The sequence below is a fragment of the Equus przewalskii genome, chromosome 9 (assembly GCF_037783145.1).
Source record: "Equus przewalskii isolate Varuska chromosome 9, EquPr2, whole genome shotgun sequence".
NCBI classification, from domain to species: Eukaryota; Metazoa; Chordata; class Mammalia; order Perissodactyla; family Equidae; genus Equus; species Equus przewalskii.
Window position 1 is genome coordinate 7,789,441 of NC_091839.1, and position 23,654 is coordinate 7,813,094.

A 23,654-nucleotide genomic window follows, 5' to 3' on the forward strand; every position below is an offset into this window, starting at 1 on the left:
GGTGTAACGTCTAGATTCAGTTCCCTATGGGTCGAATGGCCCTAAGCCTCTATCTTTATTCCTGTAATAACGAAAGCAGAAGTATCGCACAGTATAAGGGGACCAAGTACACATAGGCCCCCAGCTCTGTCTGATCGAAAGCCACGCAGGCACAGTGCTTGGGGTTTCTCTTTTACCGTTAACTATTTTATAGGGTTCCCAATCCTCATCATAATCCCAGTTCCTCTGTGTCAATATATTATGATATTTTTCTGCAACTTTATCAGGATCATGAGTTGTTTTAGGAGAGTGTACCTTTTGCATATCTTTGCTCCTGGGTGGGTGCCACCATTTACCTCCTGTCCTAACAGGCCTAGGATAATATCTACCTCCTAGAAGGACCTGAGGAGGGAATGTTCTCCTTTGAGGCTGATTATTAGAAGCCTTCCTCCTTGAGGGCTGTCCAAGCTCCTTTTCCACCTTTCCAGGAGGGGGTCAGAAGGTTTTTTCCCTTCAGGCTGTTGTTCCCCTGAACCTTCCCTAGAAGGCCAGGTTACATCAGCTCCTTTCCCTTGCTTGGAGAGATCTTCCCCACATATCCCCATGTACAGAAAAAGAACAGCAAGAGCAATATTGCTAAGATTAGTAGCATGAGTAGGATCAGGAGCGGCCGACCGCCATCTTCTGAGGGTCCGCCGTGTGTTCCCTCATCTCTCTCCCGGACCGTGTCCTTGGGTAGAGGCTTAGCGGACTGGTGGGCGGCTCCCGGCACAGAGGAAACCATGCGACTGATTATTCATGAGTCGCACCCTTGTGATGTTGTTTAGAAAGCCCTCTATGAAGGTCCCTGGTTTAAGGAGAAAAGGTCTGAGACCTGGGGAGCAATTAAGGTCTTAGTTGGCGATGCTAACAGAACTACTTTATCTCATTTACCACTCTTCTTTTTTGTTGTTGTTCTCTCCGCTTTTCTCTCCCTTTGAAGGGGGCATGGGGTGGAGAGGTTCTCCCTTTGTTCCTTCCTGACAGCCATTCTATCTATATTTTGATTCATTTGCTTTCTTCTTTTGCATTTATAGATCAAACAGATAGACTGACCTCTGAGCTGGGCACTGTGCTAGACACTATTGATAGAGTGGTAAACAAAACTAAGAGAGTCCTGGTCCCCATGGAATTTACCTTGTAATAAGAGAAACATAGTAACTGTAGATCAATGGAAAATAGAATGTCAGGTAATAAGAGAGTGCTCTGAAGAAAAGTAAGCAGAGGAAGGGAATAGAGAATGGGGTGGGATGGGAATGCTGTTTCAGTTATGGTCAGAGAAATCTTTTTTTAACTTCCTCATAAATTTTTAAATGGGAAATAAAAGGCTACAAAAAATATACTTGACGTAATAATATGTTTTATCAACAACTAAAGTTTCATATGACTTACTCTAGAAGATAGATCCTTAGATCCTTGGATTCTTATTTGCTTTTTTCCATGTGTGTATGTATGTATTGAATTGTGAGAACCTGTAGGGAGAATGATCCCTTGGTTTAGCTTCTGCCCCTCTGCTATTTTCATCTGTCTTTGAACCTCTTGTTGAAAAAAGATCCTTGAAATTCTTTAATAGAGACGTACATTATCATTTTGTATTTTACTCTTTGTATATTCAGGTCTGGCTGAGGAGACTCATTTTAGGCTAGAAGTTCTTATTTTGTAACAATAAGCTATTTTAGTGCCCCCACTGTTTATAATGTTCTATCTCCTGACTCATTTTCTACCAAAGGAAAGAAAAACATGCCCTTCTTCTCTTAACTTATTTTCTTATTTACATTTAGGTAATTAAATGACATTTACAACTAAATGTCATTAATACTAAAAAACACAATGAAATGCAGAGGTTCCAAGTGAATAAGATAATATCAGTTTAGTCAGTAAACATTTGGCCATAATAATTGTTGACTCAAAGTTAGACATCTTTTTTTAATTTAATTTTATTATTTTTTTTGAGGAACATTAGCCCTGAGCTAACATCTGCCACCAATCCTCCTCTTTTTGCTGAGGAAGACTGGCCCTGAGCTAACATCCGTGCCCATCTTCCTCTACTTTATATGTCGGATGCCTGCCACAGCGTGGCTTGATAAGTGGTGCTAGGTCTGCACCCGGGATCCAAACTGGCGAACCCCGGGCCACTGAAGCAGAACATGCGAACTTAACCACTGCGCCACAGGGCTGGCCCCAAAGTTAGACATCTTAAACAAGATCATTCATTAGTCTTTTTTCTTTTCTTCCTTTGTTTCTTTCTTCCTTTAAGTAAATTTTACTGAAGTATAGCATGCATACAGAGAAGTAGACCAATGAGGGAAGACTTTCGAGGAGGTGATATTTAAGGAGAGACATGAAGGGCTCAAGCCATGTAACTCTCTAGGGGAAGAGCAATCTGAGCAGATAGAAAACGTGATTGGAATGACTTAATGAGCAGATAGAAAAAAGCTACCTTTGCATATTTGAGGAATAACTAGGAGACCATTATGGCTAGAACAGGGAAGGGGAGGGGAAAGTAACAAGAGATGAGATCAGAGTCAGGCAAGGCCCCGATAATATAATCATTAAGAGAAGTTGGAAGCTATAGTCTGCTCTGTGTTCTAAAATGATCCCTCTGGTTGAGCACAAAAGCAGGAAGGACTGATACGGAGGCAATTTCAGCCGTTCAGACTAGAAATAACAGTGGTTTGGATAAGAAAGGCAAGGGTAGGAGATGGTAAGAAGCTGTTAGACTTGTGATATGTATGAAGGTAGTGCCAAAAAGAACATGCTGATGGAAGTATAAGTGGAGTAAGTGGGAAAGAGTGATATCAAAGGAGGAGATAAGGATTTTAGCTTGAATAGCTGGGTGAATGGAAGCACAGTTTACTGAGGGGGGAAAGATAAGAAGAGCAGGTTGGAAAGTAGACATTAAGAGTTTCTGTTTTGAATATTTTAAGTTTGAGATGTCTGTTATTCTTCCAGTTTGAGATGTTGAGAAGGCAGCTGAATATGTACCCCTGGAGTCAGGGAGAGATTATGGCCTGATGTCCACCTGGGTGTCTTTACTTGAAGTTTAAATCCATGGGTCTGAATGTGATCATCTAAGGAAGGCATGCAGATAGAAGAAAGCAGATAGGAGAAGTGGCCTGAGGATCGATTTCTGGGGCACTCCTCCATTTAGACCTTTGAAAGAGGGAGCAGCAAAGGAGGTGGAGAAGGAGCAGCCACTGATATAAAATAGAAACAAAAGAAAGTGTTTCAAATGGGAAGAATAGAGAACGAGGACTGAGAATTGACCCCAGGTTCTGGCAAGATGGTGACCTTGTCACGAGTGATTTTAGTAGAGTCAGGGTGAAAACATAATTGGAACGACTTAATGAGAAAAGGGTAGATGAGACGGTGATGAGAATGAGTGTAAGACAACTCTTTGGAGGAATTATATATGGAGGGAAGCTGGGAAGTAGAGTTCATAGCAACCCTGGGGATATGGGTTATAAGCAGTGTATTTTATGATATGAAATATTAGAGCATGTTTGTGTGCTCATGGGAATGATTCTATAGGTGGGGGAAATTGATGCAATAGAGAGAGAGCATAAATGTGGGAGCAGTGCCTTTGAGGTGGGGATGGAGGAAGAGGATAGGATCCAGGGAACAAGAGGGAGTAAAAGGGAAAGCAGTGTAGTTATGAATGCACGTAGGTTGGTCAGCATGGTGGAGAGGATAGCATATTCTTCTATTGTTGCTATTTTCTCAGTGAAATAAGAAAGATGATCATGAATAGACTGTGAAGATTGTTCAATATCAGCATTCAGTATGGGCTTGTCAGGATGTGATTAAAATTGGTTCTCAGAAGTACAGTTCCTTGGATGTCAGATTTTATTATTTTCAGATCTTTGTACACTGTCCCCAGTGTTGAAATGCAAATAGGACTTCCTTGGAACCAAATCTTCTGTATCCCAGACCTTGTATCAACAAAGCAAGGTGGTTAAAAATAAAATGCCCAAACATACTAATAAGTCTAGGTGATTTGTGTGACATTTTCCGTTCAGTTAAAGTGGTTCTCTGTAAAGGGGGAATTACATTTATGTTTTTATGTTTACATATTTTTAGCTGATTAAAGAAAGAGCGTATGTTTTTCTGTATTCTCATCAGCAGTCTTTAATAGACTAGAATCCTTTGGTATTTGTTCTATTAATTCGTAAAAATGGGTGTAGAGGAGGAAGACATTTCCTCTGCTCAGTCTAGGTCCTTCTGGCCGGACTAGGAATTAAATTGACATGAGACAGAATAACAGGAGAAAATTAAACAAAGCTTTATAACATGTATACATGGGAGAGACTCAGGCAAACTGAGCAACTCACCAAAATAGCAGAGGCTGTCGTCTTAAATACACTCCTCAGCTCAAGGCAAAGGAGGATGTTGGGAGTTATGGGAGATTACCAGAAAAGCACGGTAAGCAAGAGTAAGGTCATTATGCAGGTTTAAGTCCTTGCCTCTGCATTGGTAAGAGTTTCTAGAGATCAGGTCATCCCCCTTCTTCCTGGTACAGAGAGGGAAACACCTTTACAGATGGAGATTTCCTTTACAAAAGTAAATGTCTCTTAACAAAGGGTAACTTCTACTTTTCAGAGTTTCTCTCATGTCTGCAGTTTTTAAAAGTAACCAGTCCAAAATAATCCTCATGCCAAATAGACGGATCTTGGGGTGGCCAATTCCAGTCCCCCACATGGGTTAGATATTTTATGTATATACCATAAAAGTATTATTTTAACTCTCAAAATTAAAATGTATGTCTGTTTGCCGACACTTCTGATATGTGTCCAAGCCTTTCTTTCTATTGTGTCTCACTTTTAATGATGTGGGCCTGGCGAGCTGAGGAGTTGCAAGATTTCCTGGACTCTCAAGGTCTGGTAGTAGTGCTCCTTTATTCAGAGAATACCATGGGGACAGGACCCATGGTCAGTGAAGAGCCGTGGCCTGAGGACAGGACCCATGGGCAGTGAAGAGCTGCAGCAGGGGTGATGAGGATCAAGGCTGCCCCAGGGAGAGAAGCCCAAGATGACCTGCCCTACATACCGAGCTGTAGCATCCTCCTGGAACCATAGGACGACCTGACCTGATCTGATCTGATTCTTATCTAAAGTTATAGGACCACCTGATAACCAGACCCCACGTACACTGATACCATTTTAATGACTTTTTTACATAATCTTTCCTTTGTCTTGTAAAGATATAACTCACATACCTATGCCTTAAATTTAGCCCTACCCTCAACCCATGTTTGCAGCTCTTCACTGCCCATGGGTCCTGTCCCCATGCTACTCCATGCTATTCTCTGAATAAAAGAGCACTACTGCCAGGCCTTCAGAGTCCGAGAAATCTTTCTTTCAACTTCTTGGCTCACTGAGCGCCCATCATGGGGACCATATGCCTGGCCATGTTGAACACGGTATTTACTCTGTTCTTAGCTATTGTCTCCATACCTGCTCAATTTCTCTTCATGAACACCCCTGGTAGGCCACTTTCACTTTATGCAGAGTTCTCCTTTTTGTGATTCGGTGTATGATTTCTGTAGAAAATCTAATGCCAAATGCTTCATGAGTGTTTTAGAGTTTTCCTCATACATATTATATATATATATATTTTTTTTTTTTTAAGATTTTTTGAATTTTTCCCTTTGTTTCCCAAAGACCCCCGTACATAGTTGTATATTTTTAGTTGTGGGTCCCTCCAGCTGTGGCATGTGGGATGCCGCCTCACCATGGCCCGATGAGCGGTGCCATGTCCATGCCCAGGATCCGAACCAGCGAAACGCCAGGCCACCAAAGTGGAGCACGCAAACCCAACCACTCAGCCATGGGGCCGGCCCCTACATATTTATTTTAAGTTTGCTCTTTTTGTTACTATCTAGACTGGTATCTTTTTTGTCCATCATATTTTATTGTTAAAGGTATATATATATAAAGGCTATTAGTCTTTGTATTTTGAATTTATATCGTGTTGCCTTACTTAGTTCTGTTACCATTTATATTATTTAAACCTCTTCAGTTTTCCATTTATGCACTGATATCATCTGGAAATAGTTTTACCTCCTTCTTTTAAATTATTCTACCTCTAATTTTTTTCTATTTAAGTGTGTTGACTAATAACTCCAAAGCTGCCTTTTTATGTTAAGATTATATAGTTTATCATTTTAGGGAAGGAATCATTCCTGTTTTATGGAGCTGTTTTTTTAAAATCAATAATGGTTCTTTTTTTATTTGTCTTTTCAGCATCTTTGGAGTTGCTCATGTGATTTTTCCCCTTCCTCTGCTCTATTAATATGTTAAATTATCTTAATAGATTTTCCCACATTGGACCACTCTAACATTCTTCAAATAAACAACACTGAATCTTTTTTTTTTTTTTTAAAGATTTCATTTTTTTCCTTTTTCTCCCCAAAGCCCCCCGGGACCTAGTTGTATTTTCTTTGTTGTGGGTCCTTCTAGTTGTGGCATGTGGGATGCCGCCTCAGCGTGGTGTGATGAGCAGTGCCATGTCCGCACCCAGGATTCGAACCAACAAAACACTGGGCCGCCTGCAGCGGAGCGTGCGAACTTAACCACTCAGCCACGGGGCCAGCCCCTACACTGAGTCTTTTAGTGTGCTATTTTGTTAGATGTTTAGAGTTTTTACATCAATTTTCAGGAAACTAGTATGTAGTTTTCTTTTTATGAACAATCTTTATTTAGCATGATATTACTTCATGAAAATAGTTTGGAAGTCCTTTTTCTTAGTTCTCAGTCTAAATAGAATTTGGATGGCCTGTTCTTTAAAATTTTAGTAACCTTTTTAGAGCTTTTTTCCTGGGAGAAAGAGGTGGTAAATCTGACCACATTCTCTATTTGCTCTGTGGAAATTAATCTATTGAAACAGTATATCTCTTGTGTCATCAGTTTTGATAAATTATGTTTTCCTAGAAAATTATTCATTTTAGCTATGTTTTAAAATTTATTGGCAAAGTAATCTTTATTTCAGCTATCTTTCTGTATTCATGATTATTTTCACCTTGCCATTTCTTATTTTTATGTCTGCTTTCTTGGCCGTTTTCATTATATTTACTAGTTGTTTATCTTACTGATTTTTTTTTAAAAGAATCTGTTTTTGCTTTATGAATTAGTTTTTTTTTTCTGTTTTCTAACAAACCAAAGCTTTTATACCAGTTGATTTCTTCCCTCTTCTTCAGTTTACTTTGTTCTTTTTTTCTAATTTTTTGAGCGAGATTTTTAATTAATTTTTTCTTTCATTTTTATTCTATAAGTATTTAAGTTTTTGAATTTTCTTCTAAGCACTATGGTTATATTTTATAGATACTAAATTATTGTAGGGTTTTAAATTTTTCTTACCATTGTTTTCTAAAAAACAAAAATACTATTTTGGATCTTATTTCCCTGTTGATCTAAGAGGTATTTTATATAGATTCCTAAAATTTCAAGTGGATTTACTTGTTTTTTACTTTGTTATTAATTTCTAGTTTTAGTAGAAAATGTCTATATGATTTTAACTTTTTTATACAGACCATATTATAATAATTGAAAACATCATCCTTTTTTTCTCTTAGACACAACTCATCAGCACATAAATTTTCCTCTGGCTATTTCTCCTACTGGCTTACCATCCTCTGGTCTATATGACCTTTGTTAGCAAAGTTCTTCACACTCAAATGACTGCAAGTCCCTTTGTCCCTATTAGTGAGTTCTTCACATTTCACACCTTTTTTTTTTTTTTAAACTAAGGATTTCATAAGAACTTCAGTAAGGTATAAAGGAGTTTCCCTATCTAAAAGTCACTGGTACACATTTCTAGGAAACATAGGAATGGCCTTGCCCCTGAGAGAGTGGAAGGGAGAAGACCTGAGCAAGGGGATGAAGGAACAAAACCAGCTGAGCATTCATAAAGTGGATGAGTAATAGAATAGGTTGAAAGGGAGATTAAATAAGTAGAACTCCTCAGTACCTTGTTGTGATGTGGAGACAAATAAAAAGTAACCCATAGCTATTTGAAGGAGGGAATGGGCAGTGCAGAGAACACTGCATAGATAAGGGTGTAAGCAATGGAAGGTTATATAGTAATAGACAACCACCCTTTTCTGTTTATGTATTTAGCTGGGCTAACTTAGATGAATAAAGGCAGTATTTAATCATTGTAGTAAGGTGTGAGAGATTAGAGGCAGAGAAATATATTCAGAATAAGTATATAACTATGGGAATTAAAGGAGTGGAACGTATTGTGTGCTATGGATTTATTGTTTAATAGAAAGTAAAGTAGAGATTGTTTCTGCCCTTGAAGAGGTTTAGGGGTAAGAAAATAAGCAGAATAGCAATTTGAAAAATTAATAAATATATAATTTCCACATAAGTGTATGTTGATGATACATAATAACAACACAATAAATAACAACACAGATTTAGATACTGTCAGTAGAGTCAGCCTTAAAGGAAGTGACTTTAACCTCAGGATGAGAAGGAGCCAACCATGCAAGGAGCTCAGTGAGAAGATCTGTGGGAGCTAGAGCAGACTGTGAAAAGTCCTAAGAGGTGGAAGTAAGTTGGGATGTGTTCTCAGATCCGAAAAGAGGTCTCCAGGTAGCAGTAAAGAGGACAGTGGTTTGAGACGTGTTATAGGTAAGCAGAGGCCTTTTAACCACAGGCAGTTTGATTTTTATTCTAAGAATAAAGAGAAATTGTTGAAAAAAGTTAAGCATGAATTCTCCACTTTTTATCTCCATCAGAATTGTGTGGAGAATATTAAATATAGGAGTGCCCAGGACTTTAGAATCTGATCCAAATGATTTTGGTGATATTTAAACCTCAGTATTTGTAACAAGCTCCCTGGTGATTCTGATCCACATCTCAATTTGAGAACCACTGACATAAAGTGTTTACTTAATCACCAATCTCACTTTCTTACGTGAACTTTCATTTTCCCTAGTGTTCCCTTATGTTTGTTTTTTTGTTTTCAAATTGTATAACAATACTTTTAGAATTTCATTGGGCGTTACTTTGGTTATCTTTTATTTTTACTGTAGAAATTTTGTTTCTTTTAGGAAAAGGAACTACATGTTAGCTTTCTTATTTTCTTTCAGATTTGGAGACCCGGTATGAGAGCAAGAAGTTATCTTCAGAAAATGACATTTATGAAATAAACTTATCCCAGTGGAAGATAATGGAAAGAATTAAAAGCCATGGCCTTAAGGACCTTATTTTAAAAAATGATTGGGAGTCCAAAAGAAAATTTGAACGACAAGAAGGATATGTCAGTCAGATGAAAATTCCATCTCAAAAAGTGTCCTCTTACCAGAAACGCACATCTCTTACTCCACATCAGAGAATTCATTTTGTTGAGAAACCCTATGAATGTAAGGAATGTGGGAAGGCATTTAGAGTACGCCAACAACTTACTTTTCATCACAGAATTCATACTGGTGAGAAACCCTATGAATGTAAGGAATGTGGGATGGCCTTCAGACAAACTGCACACCTTACTCGACATCAGAGACTTCATTCTGGTGAAAAACTATATGAATGTAAGGAATGTAGAGAATCATTCATATGTGGCCCAGACCTCAGAGTACATCAGAAAATTCATATTGGTGAGAAGCCCTATGAATGTAAAGAATGTGGGAAGGCCTTCAGAGTGCGTGGACAGCTTACTCTCCATCAGAGGATTCATACTGGTGAGAAACCCTATGTATGTACAGAATGTGGAAAGGCCTTTAGACAGTATGCACACCTTACTCGACATCAGAAGCTTAATATTGCTGACAAACTCTATGAATGTAAAGAATGTGGGAAGGCCTTTTTGTGTGGCTCTGGCCTTAGAGTACATCACAAGCTTCATACTGGTGAGAAACCCTATGAATGTAAGGAATGTGGGAAGGCCTTTAGAGTTCGGCAACAACTAACACTCCACCAGAGAATTCATACTGGTGAGAAACCCTATGAATGTAAGGAATGTGGAAAGACCTTTAGTCGTGGTTATCATCTTATTCTTCATCACAGAATTCATACTGGTGAGAAACCTTATGAATGTAAGGAATGCTGGAAGGCCTTTAGTCGTTACTCACAACTTATTTCACATCAGAGTATTCATATTGGTGTTAAACCCTATGACTGTAAGGAATGCGGGAAGGCCTTTAGACTACTCTCCCAACTTACACAACATCAGAGTATTCATATCGGTGAGAAACCCTATAAATGTAAGGAATGCGGGAAAGCCTTTAGATTGCGCCAAAAACTTACTCTACATCAGAGCATTCATACTGGTGAAAAACCCTTTGAATGTAAAGAATGTAGGAAGGCCTTTAGACTTAATTCATCCCTTATTCAACATCTGAGAATTCATTCTGGTGAGAAACCCTATGAATGTAAGGAATGTAAGAAGGCCTTTAGACAACATTCACACCTTACCCATCATCTGAAAATTCATAATGTTAAAATATAAGAATATCCTTCTGTTCTGTGTTGTAGAACACTCTGTGAATATAGTAATTAATCCCTTTTGCTTTATACATGTAATTGACTTGGCATAAGACATTTTATATCTTAAAAGAATATGTTAATTTAATGTCTTCCACCATCACTCAAACCTGATAAACCATCACTCAAACCTGGTAAACTTCACATTCATTCTAAAAACTAATCCTATTAATATAATGAATGTGGGAAAGACACATCATCATCTCTATCCCATCACTTTCCTGCTTGTGTTATATTGAAGAAGATGCTTCTCTGCTCTGTGCTGTAATTTATTCATTTATAAAATGGTGCTATAATACTGTGGCAGAGTAAAAATTGCTGCACATTCATTGAGACTCCTCCCATTAAGAGGTGGCATCCACATCCTTTCCCCTTGAATCTGGCCAGACTGACTTGACCAGTAGAATATAGTAGAAGTACTGCCGTGCCGGTTTTTAGACCCAGGTTTTACTGATAGATTTTACTTCATCTCCTGGAATACTCTCTCAAGTTCAGACCTTGAACTTTATGTTAAAAAGTCTGGCAACTCTGCTGAAGAGACCACATGGAGAGGCCCTGAGACTACATAGAGAGGGAGAGGCACTCTGCTGAGCTCAGTCTTCCAGACATGCCCACCAATACACCAGACATTTGAGTGAAATAGTTTCACTGGCCACCAGCTGGATGCCACTGAGTGACCTCAGTTGACACCACATAGAACAGAAGAATCGACTAACTGAGCCGCTGCCTAAATTCCTGACCTACAAAATCATGAGATATAATAAAATGGTTCTTGTTTTAAGCCACTAAATTTTGTTTTATTATATCATCTTTAAAATTACTGTTTTGAAAATTCGTATTAAAGACGATGGGCACAGTGAATATAGAAATGCCCTCCACCAATGCTTATCCTTATTGAATTTCAGTAACTTATTCGTGTTAAAATAATGAAAGAGAGAAATTCTTTCTAAAATTGTTCATAAAAAAGTAGGTATTCTACAATCTGCATTCTCTGACCCCAGTCTAAATTTAATTTAAAAGTAACAAAAAGAAACTATTTGGAAATTTAAAATCACCTGTATTATAATTCCTGCAATAATTTTTTTTAAATCCATTGTAGCCTTTTTTTATACTCAAATTGTCCTATCTTGGCCAATGGGAATTTCCTCAAGTTGGTTCCTGTGTCTTTTTGTCATGACTGCTGTAGCATTTGATAGCTTCTTATTTTTCTGACCAAATGCATTAGTCAGCTCTGGAGCATATTTGGGCATTTATTGATCAATAAAGGGGGAAAATGGAGCATTTATCTTGCTGTTCCTTTATGAACTATATTTCAAGACAACCAAAAGTTGGTGAAGGACAGTTCTTTATTATTAGAGAATTCTAGCTAATAAAGGTCAAAGGAATGATAGCATTTGAAAAATCACGTTTTAAATTTATTAAATAATGAATCTTGGTGGTGATATCAATGGATGTGAAGACCTTTGGGTGAAAGATTGATAGGAAGGTTTTAATAGATGGAGCAGAATGAACCCTAATCTATATTTATAAACATCTTAAAATTGGATCAACCAGGCTGTGTGCTTCTTGATATGATGCAAAAGATGTACACAGCACCACCTGTGAAGTATTCTTGCCCAAAATATTGATCCAGAAGTATAATTTAATCTCTAAATCTAATTAGTTTACAAGAAACTTGGGGATTAAAGAAATTAATGACACAAAGAAGCAACCAACCAAATCCAGAATGTGGGAAATTCCACATAATAAATGATCTAGTTTCCTAACCAATATATGTCAAGATAAAATAAAAAGATAATCTTGCAAATTAAAAGGCACTTAAGACATATCAATTAAACACAATATATGGAATGTACTGGGATCCTTGCATTAAAATGTAGTGAGATTTTATTTTAATCACATATGGTTAGACACGTAGACACACGAATGGTTGTCATAAAGGAAGACATTTATACTCAGAGATCACTAGAAATAGGAGGCACCGCATGCCACACAGGTCCACATGGGGAAGCACCTAGTTTTTTGGGGAGGCAGAAGAGGGGAGAAGACAGAGCATCGTTCAGAGCCTTTACTGGAGTTTTCCTATGAAGGAATGGGCCACACTGGGAGGTACACTAAGTGAGTTTAGGATTGGATAGTTTGAATAATTTTGGTGGGCTTTGAGCCATAGGGATAGGCCCTAGTTGTCCGGTACCTGGGGTGATTTAGGGCAGGAGGAATATTGGCTTGGTATATGAGTTTGATAAAGGAGATGGTCAGGGGAGGCGGGTATCATTTGCCATCTCTAGGAATTTGCTAGCCCTCGGAGGGGTAATCTTTCCAGGATCAAGTCATCAAATGCCAGACCATCAAGAATACAGAAAATAAGAAAATACAGTCAATGCAATCCTGATTTGGACAAATACATGAAAAAAATTTAGACTATTGTGAAAATGTAAACCTAGAGTGAGTTAAATTATGTAAAGCAATTATTGTTCATTTGATTAGGCACAATGCTGGCATGGGTGTGGGAGTGTGTATGTGTGTGTAAGTCCTTATACTGAAGTATTCAAGGGTGAAATTATGGCGTGTCTATGATTTGCTTTATAATACTTCAGAAAAACAAAGGGTGGGGGTGATAGATGAAAAAAGATTGGCAAAATGTTGCTAAGTGTTGAAGGTTGATGATGAGTACACAGGGTTCATTGTGTTATTCTTACTACCTTTGCGTATATTTTAAAATTTCCATAGTAAAGTTTTTTTAAGTAGAAAATCAAATAGGAAATTTTAGATTACTTAGTGATAAATGATAAAGTGATGCCTACAAATAAAAATTTGTAGGAAATCACCAAAGCTCTACTTGGTAGAAAATTAATCACCTTAATGCATTTAGAAAACCTAGATTGAGGAACTAGTGTTTCTCTTGTTTACCACTCAGTCCCCACACCTACAGTGCCTGTCACATAACAGGCAATTGATAAATGTGTTGAAAAACGTAAGCATTAAGTTAAGCTAGAAAAAAAAATAAGTAGAAGGAAGTAATTCATACGCTAAAAGTAGAAATTAATGGAATAGTTAATAAAACAGTAGACTTTATCCAAAGATGTTCTCTTTGAAAAGACCATGAATATAGAATTGGCAGTTATTATTGAGGAAAAAAGAGATGCCTCAGTTACAGCTGTATGTAGGGGAAAGGTGAAATCACTACATATATTAAGGAGATTAAACATTTTTTTAAGTTATATGTGTATTACTATATACATATATTTCAATATGTATAAAAATATAGAGAATGAATTATCTAGAGAAACCTAAATGATCAAAATTGACTCAAGATACTACAGAGGGGCTGACCCCAGGGCCAAGTGCTCAACTTCACCCACTCCGTTTTGGTGGCCCAGGGTTTCCCCCATTGGGTTCCTGGGCGCGGACATGACACCGCCCATCAAGCCACGCTGAGGCGGCATCCCACATAGCACAACCAGAAGGACCTACCACTAGAATATACAACTATGTACTGGGGGGCTTTGGGGAGAAGAAGAAGAAAAAAAGATTGGCAACAGATGTTAGCTCAGGTAACAATCTCTAAAAAAAAAAACAACATACTATAGAAAACCTGAATAGATCTATAAACAAAGGAAAAATGTAAATGTAGTTATGATCTTGATTTTTAAAAACTAGAATCAATAGTTTTGCTGGCAATAAAAAGCTTTAAAGAGGAGATAACCTCTAAAAATTTTTGCCAGATCATTCTATAAGGCAATATCCCAATAATAAAATTAGATGAGGATAGCCCCTAAAAAGGAAAATCTGGACCAGTATTACTTAAGATACATGCAAACACTCCAAAAAAGTTCTATAAATTGAACTCAGTCTATTAAAACAATTATAAAATGTAAAATGATCTGCCAGGAATATCTGGGGGCCTGACCTGTTGTGGTTTAATTAGGTATTCAGATTTTAAGTATTCTTTTTCTTTTCTTTTCTTTTCTTTTTTTGAGGAAGATTAGCCCTGAGCTAACTACAGCCAGTCCCCCTCTTTTTTTTGCTAAGGAAGCCTGGCCCTGAGCTAACATCTGTGCCCATCTTCCTCTACTTTATATGTGGGACGCCACGACCGGCCCCTAACTCCAAATTTCTGAAACTGTGTTCCACAAAACAATAGTACTTAATGGTACTTGAAGAAAATGATTTTCTGGTCAAACAAGCATGGGAGCTCTGTATACTGTATTTCTTGGGAAAAAAATTATTCACATTAAGTGCCTATCAAAAGACGATCAAAAAAAAGATTTCCTTTTATCTAACCCAGTGTCTCTCAGACTTCGCTCTAGAATTCCCATTCCCAATGCCTACTGCAGATGTGATTCCACTTTGGCAGTTTTGCTGTAACCAAAAGGAGTGGCTTCAAGGATGGAAATGTCTGCATTATGGCAGGTGTGTGGTTGTGTGGCAAGGAAAGCAACTCACGTCATGCTGTCCAACTGTTAGCTACCGGCTGTCTTTAAAATTTAAAATGGTGCTTTTCAATAGAAGAGAAAACCCCAGCCCTATTCTTTATATAAATATACTATATGTATTTAGACCTTTTATTGGTCACTATTTAGATTATATACAATTTCTCACTGAAAAATATCTTATAGATATGTGTGTTTCTTGCTATACATAAGCAAGAGTCTCTCTGAAGTATTCATCGAAAAGTGGAATTGCTCAGTCATAGGTTATATTCACTTTCAACCTCACTAGATATTGCCATAAAAGTGGAGGACACCATTGTGCCAATTTACAATCCCTCCAACCAGTGAAATAGTATTTCATTGTATCTCCAATTCTGGTATGTGCTTTAATATTTTTCTGGTTATTAGTGAGTTGAGCGTCTTTCCACATCTGTTTATTGCTAAACACTGTAATTTGCCAATTCATGTCTTTTGCCCATATTCCTTTTTTTAACAACGTTCATGTAAGAATTGTGCGATTCTTAAAAATAATTTTCTAGATAGTAATCCTTTACTTAGTATTGTAAATGATGGACTTACCTTCTCCCAGATTGTGGCTTATGTCTGTATTTATGGTGATATTGTCATATTAAAATTTTAAATATGGATGCAATCATAGCTTTCATTATTACCCAATAATCTTTTTAATTTATTTTTTACTAGACCCTTGGTTTTCTAGGCAGTTAGTTATGTCAACTGCAAATAGATATAATTTTGGTTTTTTCTGAATATTTATAGTGATTATTAATTATTCTTATTGTAATAGAAAGAATTTCCAGAACAGTTTAAGATTAGTGATGATAGCAGGCATCTAATTGTTTTCCCCACTTCAGTGGAAACCCTTGGTGCAATGTTTGCTCTGGGTTTGAGGTAAACAGACTTTGTGTGGCTCAGCTGTTTCCTTCAGTCTCTGTTTAACTTTTTTAATAGAAATGCCTGCTGAAATGCTATTTGGGCACATCGATATAATATTTTTCTTCTTGAATTTGTTACTGTGATAAGTTGTACTTTGGTCATTAAGGCAGTATGGTATCGGTGCAAGAAGGAACAAGTAGACCAATAAAGCAAAATAAGGAGCCCTGAAATAGACCTACACTTATATGTGGCCATTTGATTTATGACAAAGGGTCCTCTCTGCAGTGTGGTTGGGAAATGGTGGTCTTTTCAATAAATAGCTCTGGGTCAGTTGCATATCCATATTGATAAATTAATCTCGGCTCTTACCTCACACTACACACTAATCAATTCCAGATGCATTAGTGATCTAATGGTAAAAGATAAAGGCTTTAAAAGAAAACATAGAATATCTTTCTAGCCTTGAGGTAGCAAAGATTTCTTAAACGGAACACAAAAAGCACTAACCATATGGAGAAAACATGGTAAATTTTACTATATTGAGTGTAAGAATCTATTTTCATCAAAAGACACCATTAAGACAGTGAAAGGTTGGGGCCGAGTGAAACCCATGGCCAAGTGGTTAAGTTCACGCGCTCTGCTTCAGCGGCCCAGGGTTTCGCCGCTTTGGACCCTGGGCACAGACGTGGCACCGCTCATCAGGCCGTGCTGAGACGGCGTCCCACATGCCACAACTAGAATATACAACTATGTACTGGGGGGCTTTGGGGAGAGAAAGGAAAAATAAAATCTTAAAAAAAAAAAAAGTGAAAGGGCAAGCCACAGAGTGGGAGAATATATCCACAATATATATTTTTGACTGAAGACTCATCCAGAATATATAAAGAACTCCTACAGATCCATAAATGACAACCAAATAGAAAATGGGGAAAAAAAATAAGCACTTCAATAAAATGGATATCCACAATATATATTTTTGACTGAAGACTCATCCAGAATATATAAAGAACTCCTACAGATCCATAAATGACAACCAAATAGAAAATGGGGAAAAAAAATAAGCACTTCAATAAAATGGATATCCACAATATATATTTTTGCATGAAGACTCATCCAGAATATATAAAGAACTACAGATCAATAAATGACAACCAAATAGAAAATGGGGAAAAAAATAAGCACCTCAATAAAATGGATATCCAAATGGCCAATAAAGATATCAAAAGGTGCTCAAGTTCATTAATTATCAAGAAAATGGAGAAATTAAAACCACAATGTGATAGGACTATACACCCACCAGAATAGCTAATGAAAAAAATGTGCACAAAGTGCTTGTGCATCATGCGTACCTTCAGTGTGCCCCAGAGCACTCTAGCCTTTGACAGTACACGTGGGAATGCTAAAGACAACATCCCTGATCACCAAGAAACTCTGGGAGCAGACAAGTGAGTACCTAACTTCATACTGATAAGGGCCGTGAAGAGAAAAGGTACCGGGAAGGAGAATTACTGGAGGGGGACAATTCAGTTGGTTGTTTCGTCTGAAGTATGTACGGTATCCATAGTGGTAGCAGTACAGGTTTTTTGCAAGAATAGCCAGGCTAACACTGAAAAAGAAAAGCTACAAAGGGATACTAGTCCTCCCAGATATTTAAAAATACTAAAAAACCTGTATAATCAAAATAATGTGATGAACAGAACATGCATGAACAGGCCAGTAGAATGGAACAGAAAGTCCATAAATCGACCCAAATATACAGAGAATTTAGTACATGAAGGAATAGAGGAAGTGACTGTTCTCTGAAAATACCTTTTTGTATATTTTTTACTACGGGGACTATGTTAATGTTTTACATATTTTAAAAATATCAACAAAGAGTGGAGAGGCTGTAAATTGGAATATAAGCAAAAACAAATATTTCCCCCACACTAAAGGGGAAAAAAGAACTATCCCAGGCAACTGTTGAAGACAATTTGACCATATTCCCTCAGTCTAAGAAAAAAAGTTGTATATAAATAAACTCCCAGTTAGTAGGATTGATTTACACAGTTATATAGATTAACAATTCTGAAACTACTAGAATCAAGCAAAAAAGTAAATACATTGTAGGAGTGAGTAAATATAATGGGAACCAGGTTTATCATTGCTGGAGAAGGAAGTTGCAATATGCAAAGGAGGAGGCTAGAATGAACCGTGTGGTGCTGGATAGCAATTGGAGGTATCACTATAAAGTCATGGTTTTAAAAAATATATAAATATAGAACTGCATAGGTCTGTGTATACATATATACATATATTTGTCTTATATACAAATACATATATATTTTTGTCTTATATACAAATACATATATATTTATATGTATATGAATACATATATATATTTCCTAGTGGAGAGGACATAGAAGCAATGACATCTCAGTAGTAATGAGAATCTCCAGCACCCAGATCCAAGGAAACAGGGCTCCCTGGAAAAACAGCATATGCCAGCACTGAGTAGAGAAAACACAAATGGGGTTGGAACATTTTGTGGGGGCAGAAAGTAGGGAAGTGCTCAAAAAAGGATTGAAATATGTCAAAAGGTCACAGTTTCAGTCTGAAGGAGTTCCCACTTGCCAAACCTGGGACAATCTGAGCATCAAAATATGTCATGATAGTAACAGACTGAGTAAAACCATTGAGTAACCCAGTGACTGAAATAAGAATCCATGAAACATGCTTTATAGTAGAAGGCCAACGTATTGACATAGAAAGAATGGTGGAATTAGAAAATCGGCATCGATAAACCATCACAGTAATAATTGATTCTGGTAAGAATCATCAATGGATGTTAAAACTAGTGGGTAAAAGTTTGATAAGAAACAGATGTTGATATCTTCTTTTTTTAATCATTATTGTGTTGATTTATAGTTCATTTTTGTTTTTAAAAGATTTTATTTTTCCTTTTTCTCCCCAAAGCCTCCCGGTACATAGTTGTGTATTTTTAGTTGTGAGTCCTTCTAGGTGTGGTATGTGGGATGCCACCTCAGTGTCACCTGATGTGTGGTGCTATGTCCGCGCCCAGGATTCGAACCGGGGAAACCCTGGGCTGCTGAAACAGAGCGCGCAAACTTAACCACTCGGCCACAGGGCCAGCCCCATGCTGATATCAAAGTGTTTCTCCACAAAGGGAAAAATAGTAACATTGCAGTGAAGAAATCTGGAGGCACCACCTTAACCAAGTAATCAAAGTTAACATAACCAGCATGAGACAAAATGACATGCTGTACCTCCTGTTATAATGCACTGAGAAGAACAGAGCAACTCCTGTGATATTCCTGCCAAAGGGCATAACCAGAACCTAATCATAAGGAAATCACAGAAAACTGCAGATTGAGCAATGTTCTACAAAATAACTGGCCTGCAAATATGTCAAGGTCAAGAAATACAAAGCTTGAGGAATGATTTCAGAATACAGGAGACTAAAGAAACATGACAATTTAATGTATGATCCTGGACCAGAAAATTTTTTTTTCCTCTAAAGCTTTATTGAAACAATCGTGAAATTTGAATAAGGTTTGTAGATCAAATAAAAGTATTGTTATCAGTGTAAATTTTCTCATTTTCATCATTGTACTGTGATTATGGAAGAGAATGTCTTTGTTTTTAGGATGAATAACACTGAAGCATTCAGAGGAAAAGGTGCAACTGACCTTTCTGAATGAAATTCCAATTGTTCAGAAAAAAATAGTCATACAGCAAGTGCAATAAATGTTAGCAATTGCAGAATCTATATGAAAGTTATAAGGAATTCTTTGTACTATACTTGCAACTTTTCTGTAAGTTCGAAATTATTTCAAAATAATAAGTTTTATTAACAAAGAGCAGGTTTGCGTTCTGCCTCCTCCATTAATTGCTCTGTGATGTTGGGCAAATTATGTCACCTCACTGTGCCTCTGTGTCCATCACATGAGGATCAAAATGGCACCCACATAAGGGGGTTGATATAAGGAATACATGTAACATTCTTAAAATTAGGCCTGCCAAATAGAAAGAGCACTATAAATTTTAGCTTTTTAAATTTTTTGAAAATTTGCGTCTTTTTTTTGCCTCCAAGAAATTTTCTTCTTTTGTCTTCTTTTCCTTTCCTATTCCCTCTCCTTCCTTATTATTGGTTTCTCCTTCTAGAAGTCCTATTAGACAGACATTAGAATTTCAGGCACTGCCTTTACATGTCATTTTCTCTCATGTTTTCCATCTTTATTCTTTTGTGCAGAGTTTGGGGAGAAACTCTAAGATCGATTTTTCTATTCTTTTAGTCACTCCTCCACTATCTCCAGTCTGCTATTCAGCCAAGCAATTGAGTTATTTAATTCATGTGTTTAATCTCCAAGAGAGAAGATTATTTTGTTTTTTAAGTCTAATCTGGTTTTATGCACACTCTTTCTTTCCTAATATTTCAGGGGGTGGGAATTGAGGTAGGGTGGGAGATGTGGAAGCTTAATTGGGTTTTAAGGGTTGTGTTCCATATTTCTGAGCCACTTTTCTGCCATTGGGATCCTTGAAACACTCTAATATCATCAGAATAAATTTCACTTTTCACTTGTTACTTCTTAATTAAAAAGGTTTAATGAAAGTTTCCTGTGTCTGTTATCTTGTCCTATAGCCTCATACTTTGTTTTAAATAAACTTTTTATTTTAGAATGGCTTTAGATTTACGGAAAAGTTGCAAAAATAGTTGAGTTCCCAAATAATGAGCACCCAGTTTCCCCTTTTAAGATCGTACATTACTACAGTAGATTTGTCACAATAATAAACCAATATTGATACATTATTATTAACTAAAGCCCATACTCCAGTCAAATTTCCTTTGTTTTTATCTAATGTCCTTCTTCTGTTCCAGAATCCCATCCAGGATACCACATTACATTGAGTCATCCTGTCTCCTTATGTTCATCAAGACTGTGACAGGTTCTCAGAGTTTCCTTGTGTTTGATGTCTTTGACAGTTTGAGGAGCACTGGTCAGTTATTTTATAGAATGTCCCGTAAGTTGGAATTGACTAATATTTTTCTCCTAGTTAGACAGGGGGGTTGGATATGGGGGGAGGAAGACCACATTAATTGCCACTCTCACAACATCATATCAAAGGTACACGCTAGCAACATAAAGTGTCACTGATGATGTTAGCCTCGAACGCTTAGCTGGGGTAGTGCTTGCCAGATTTCTCCACTGTAATCTTACTTTATCTGCCTTCCCATACTGCACTCTTGGGAAGGAAGTCACTACGCACAGCTCACACTTAAAGGGTGGGGAGTAAAGCTCCAACTACTTGAGGAGGGGTAATCCAAACAAAGTATCCAGAATTCTCCTACATGGGAGATTTGTTCATTTTCCTCCATTTGTTTATTTGTTCATGTCAGGATAGACTCATGGATATTTATTTTATACTTTGGGTTATAACACAATACTATGTTACCTTTTTTTCTTTTGCTCAAACTTTTCCAACTTTGGCCATTGTGAGCTCTTTCATTTGGCTCCTGTGTCTCTTTGACATAGCTCTATCATTTTGTATCTTGAGCACTTCCTTTACTTTCTGATATTCCCAGCTCATCTTGTATATTCCCTGCCCAGCTCTCAGCAGACGCAGCTAGAAAATATATTTGCATATACTAACGCAAGTATATACACACATATCTATATGTGTGTATATATATTTTACACTAAACATGAGTTAGCAACTATATTAGCTAAACATGAGTTCATATTGATTTTAAAAAGAGGGAAAATGTGATCCATAAGCAGGAAAAAAGCAACCAATGGAAATAGAACTTGAGATTACCCAGATACTGGAATTAGAAGGTAACATAAATATGTTTATTACATTAATGGAAAGTATGGTCGTAATGAATAAGTGGACAGGAACCTCAGAAGAAAAATGCAAAGTATAAAAGAGAACTGGGAATGAGAGTTTTATAACTTAAAAAACTGAAATGAAAATTTGACAGAATGAGCATAAGAGCAGATGAGAGGAATCAAAAGAAAGGGTCAGTGATCTCCATGATAGATCACTAATAATTATCCAATCTGAAGTACAAAAAGGAAAAAGATTGAAAAAAAGAGCAAAGGTACTTAAGGAACAATACTATTAAGTGACATATTGTACTTCTAATATTTTTAATTTTTTTTGTTTTTTCCCTTTTTCTCCCCAAAACCCCCTGGTACATAGTTGTATATTTTTAGTTGTGGGTCCTTCTAGTTGTGGCATGTGGGACGCCACCTCAGCATGGCTTGATGAGCAGTGCCATGTCTGTGCCCAAGATCCAAACCTGGAAAACCCTGGGCCGCCGAAGTGGAGCCCCTGAACTTAACCACTTGCCCATGGGTCCAGCCCCTGTACTTCTAAATAGAGTCCTAGAATGAGAGGATTGACAGAATGTGGTAGAACAAAAACTATGACCAAAACTACCAAAATCTCTCAAATTTGATAAAAAGAAAATCTTGTAATCAGACAGAGAAAAACAACATATAACATATTGGGAAACAAAAATATGAATGATTCCTACTCAGAAACAACAGAAGCCAAAAGACAATGGAATAATATCTTCAAAGCACTAAATAAAAAAATGTCAACTAAGAATTCTATCTCCAGAAGAAATATCCTTTTAAATTGAAGATGAAATAAAGATATTTTCAGGTAAATGAAAAGTTAGATCATAACTAGCAGAATTGCAGTATAAAAAGTGCTAATGGACGTTCTTCAGTTGGAGGGAGTTGACATTACATGAAAATACAGACAAACAGGAAGAAAGGAAGAGCATCAGAAATGGTAAATATGTGGGTATATATAAAATATGTTTTCTATAAATGTTATTAAAATATATGACTTTAAAGCAAAATAATGCAACACTGTGTGGTGGGATTTATAATATATGTAGCTGAATGTATGACAACAGTAGGAAAACGAATAAGGAGTGTAAGTGAAAGGATATTGTTACAAAGTTCTTATGTTTTACATGGAGCGGTACAGTGTTAATTCTAAGTAGAACCATGTTAAATTAGGATGCATATTTTAGGGGCCAGCCTTGTGGCCGAGTGGTTGAGTTTGCGCACTTCGTTTCGGGGGCTCAGGGTTTCGCAGGTTCGAATCCCAGGTGCGGACATGGCGCTGCTAGTCAGGCCACGATGGGGCGGTGTCCTGCATGCCACAACTAGAAGCACCCACAACTAGAAGCACCCACAACTAGAAATATACAACTATGTGCCAGGGGGCCTTTGGGGAGAAAAAGGAAAAATAAAATCTTAAAGAAAAAAAAGGATGCATATTTTAATCCTTAGAGCAACCTCTAACAAGATGCATAAAGGTACAGCTGAAGAGCCAACAGAAGAATTCAAATACATCAGAAAAAATTGATCAACCTGCCCAAAAAAAGCAGGAAAGGAGAAATAGTTAATAAAAAATGCGGCAAATAGAAACTAACAATATAGTAAACATAAATCCAACCAAACTAATAATTGCATAAATATAAACAAACTTTATATTTTAATGAAAAGCCAAAAACTGTCATATTGGATAAAAAATATGAAACCCAAACTACAAGATATCGACTAGAAATGTATATTAAATATAAAATCAGATAGGTTCAAGGAAAAAATATGGAAAAATAAACCATCCAAACAGAAAGGATAAGAAAACTAGACTGACTATAATTTTAGACAAAACAGATGTTAAGACAAGAGACATAGAGAAATGTTTCATAATAGAACAGTCAATTCATGGGGGACACACAATCATAAATGTGTATACAACATATATATATATATATGAAACAGGAAGCAAAAAGTCA

The 23,654-nt window shown here is 36.9% G+C and overlaps 1 protein-coding gene across 1 annotated transcript in view; it reads left to right on the top strand.

The window, feature by feature from the left end:
* Window positions 1–23,654, top strand: part of LOC103559934 (zinc finger protein 420) — a 58,248-nt gene that overhangs the window by 11,719 nt on the left and 22,875 nt on the right. Inside the window, exon 5 of the mRNA XM_070559514.1 lies at window positions 9,113–10,467. Within this exon, the coding sequence (XP_070415615.1) occupies window positions 9,113–10,467 (1,355 nt within the window). The remainder of the gene's footprint in view (window positions 1–9,112; window positions 10,468–23,654) is intronic.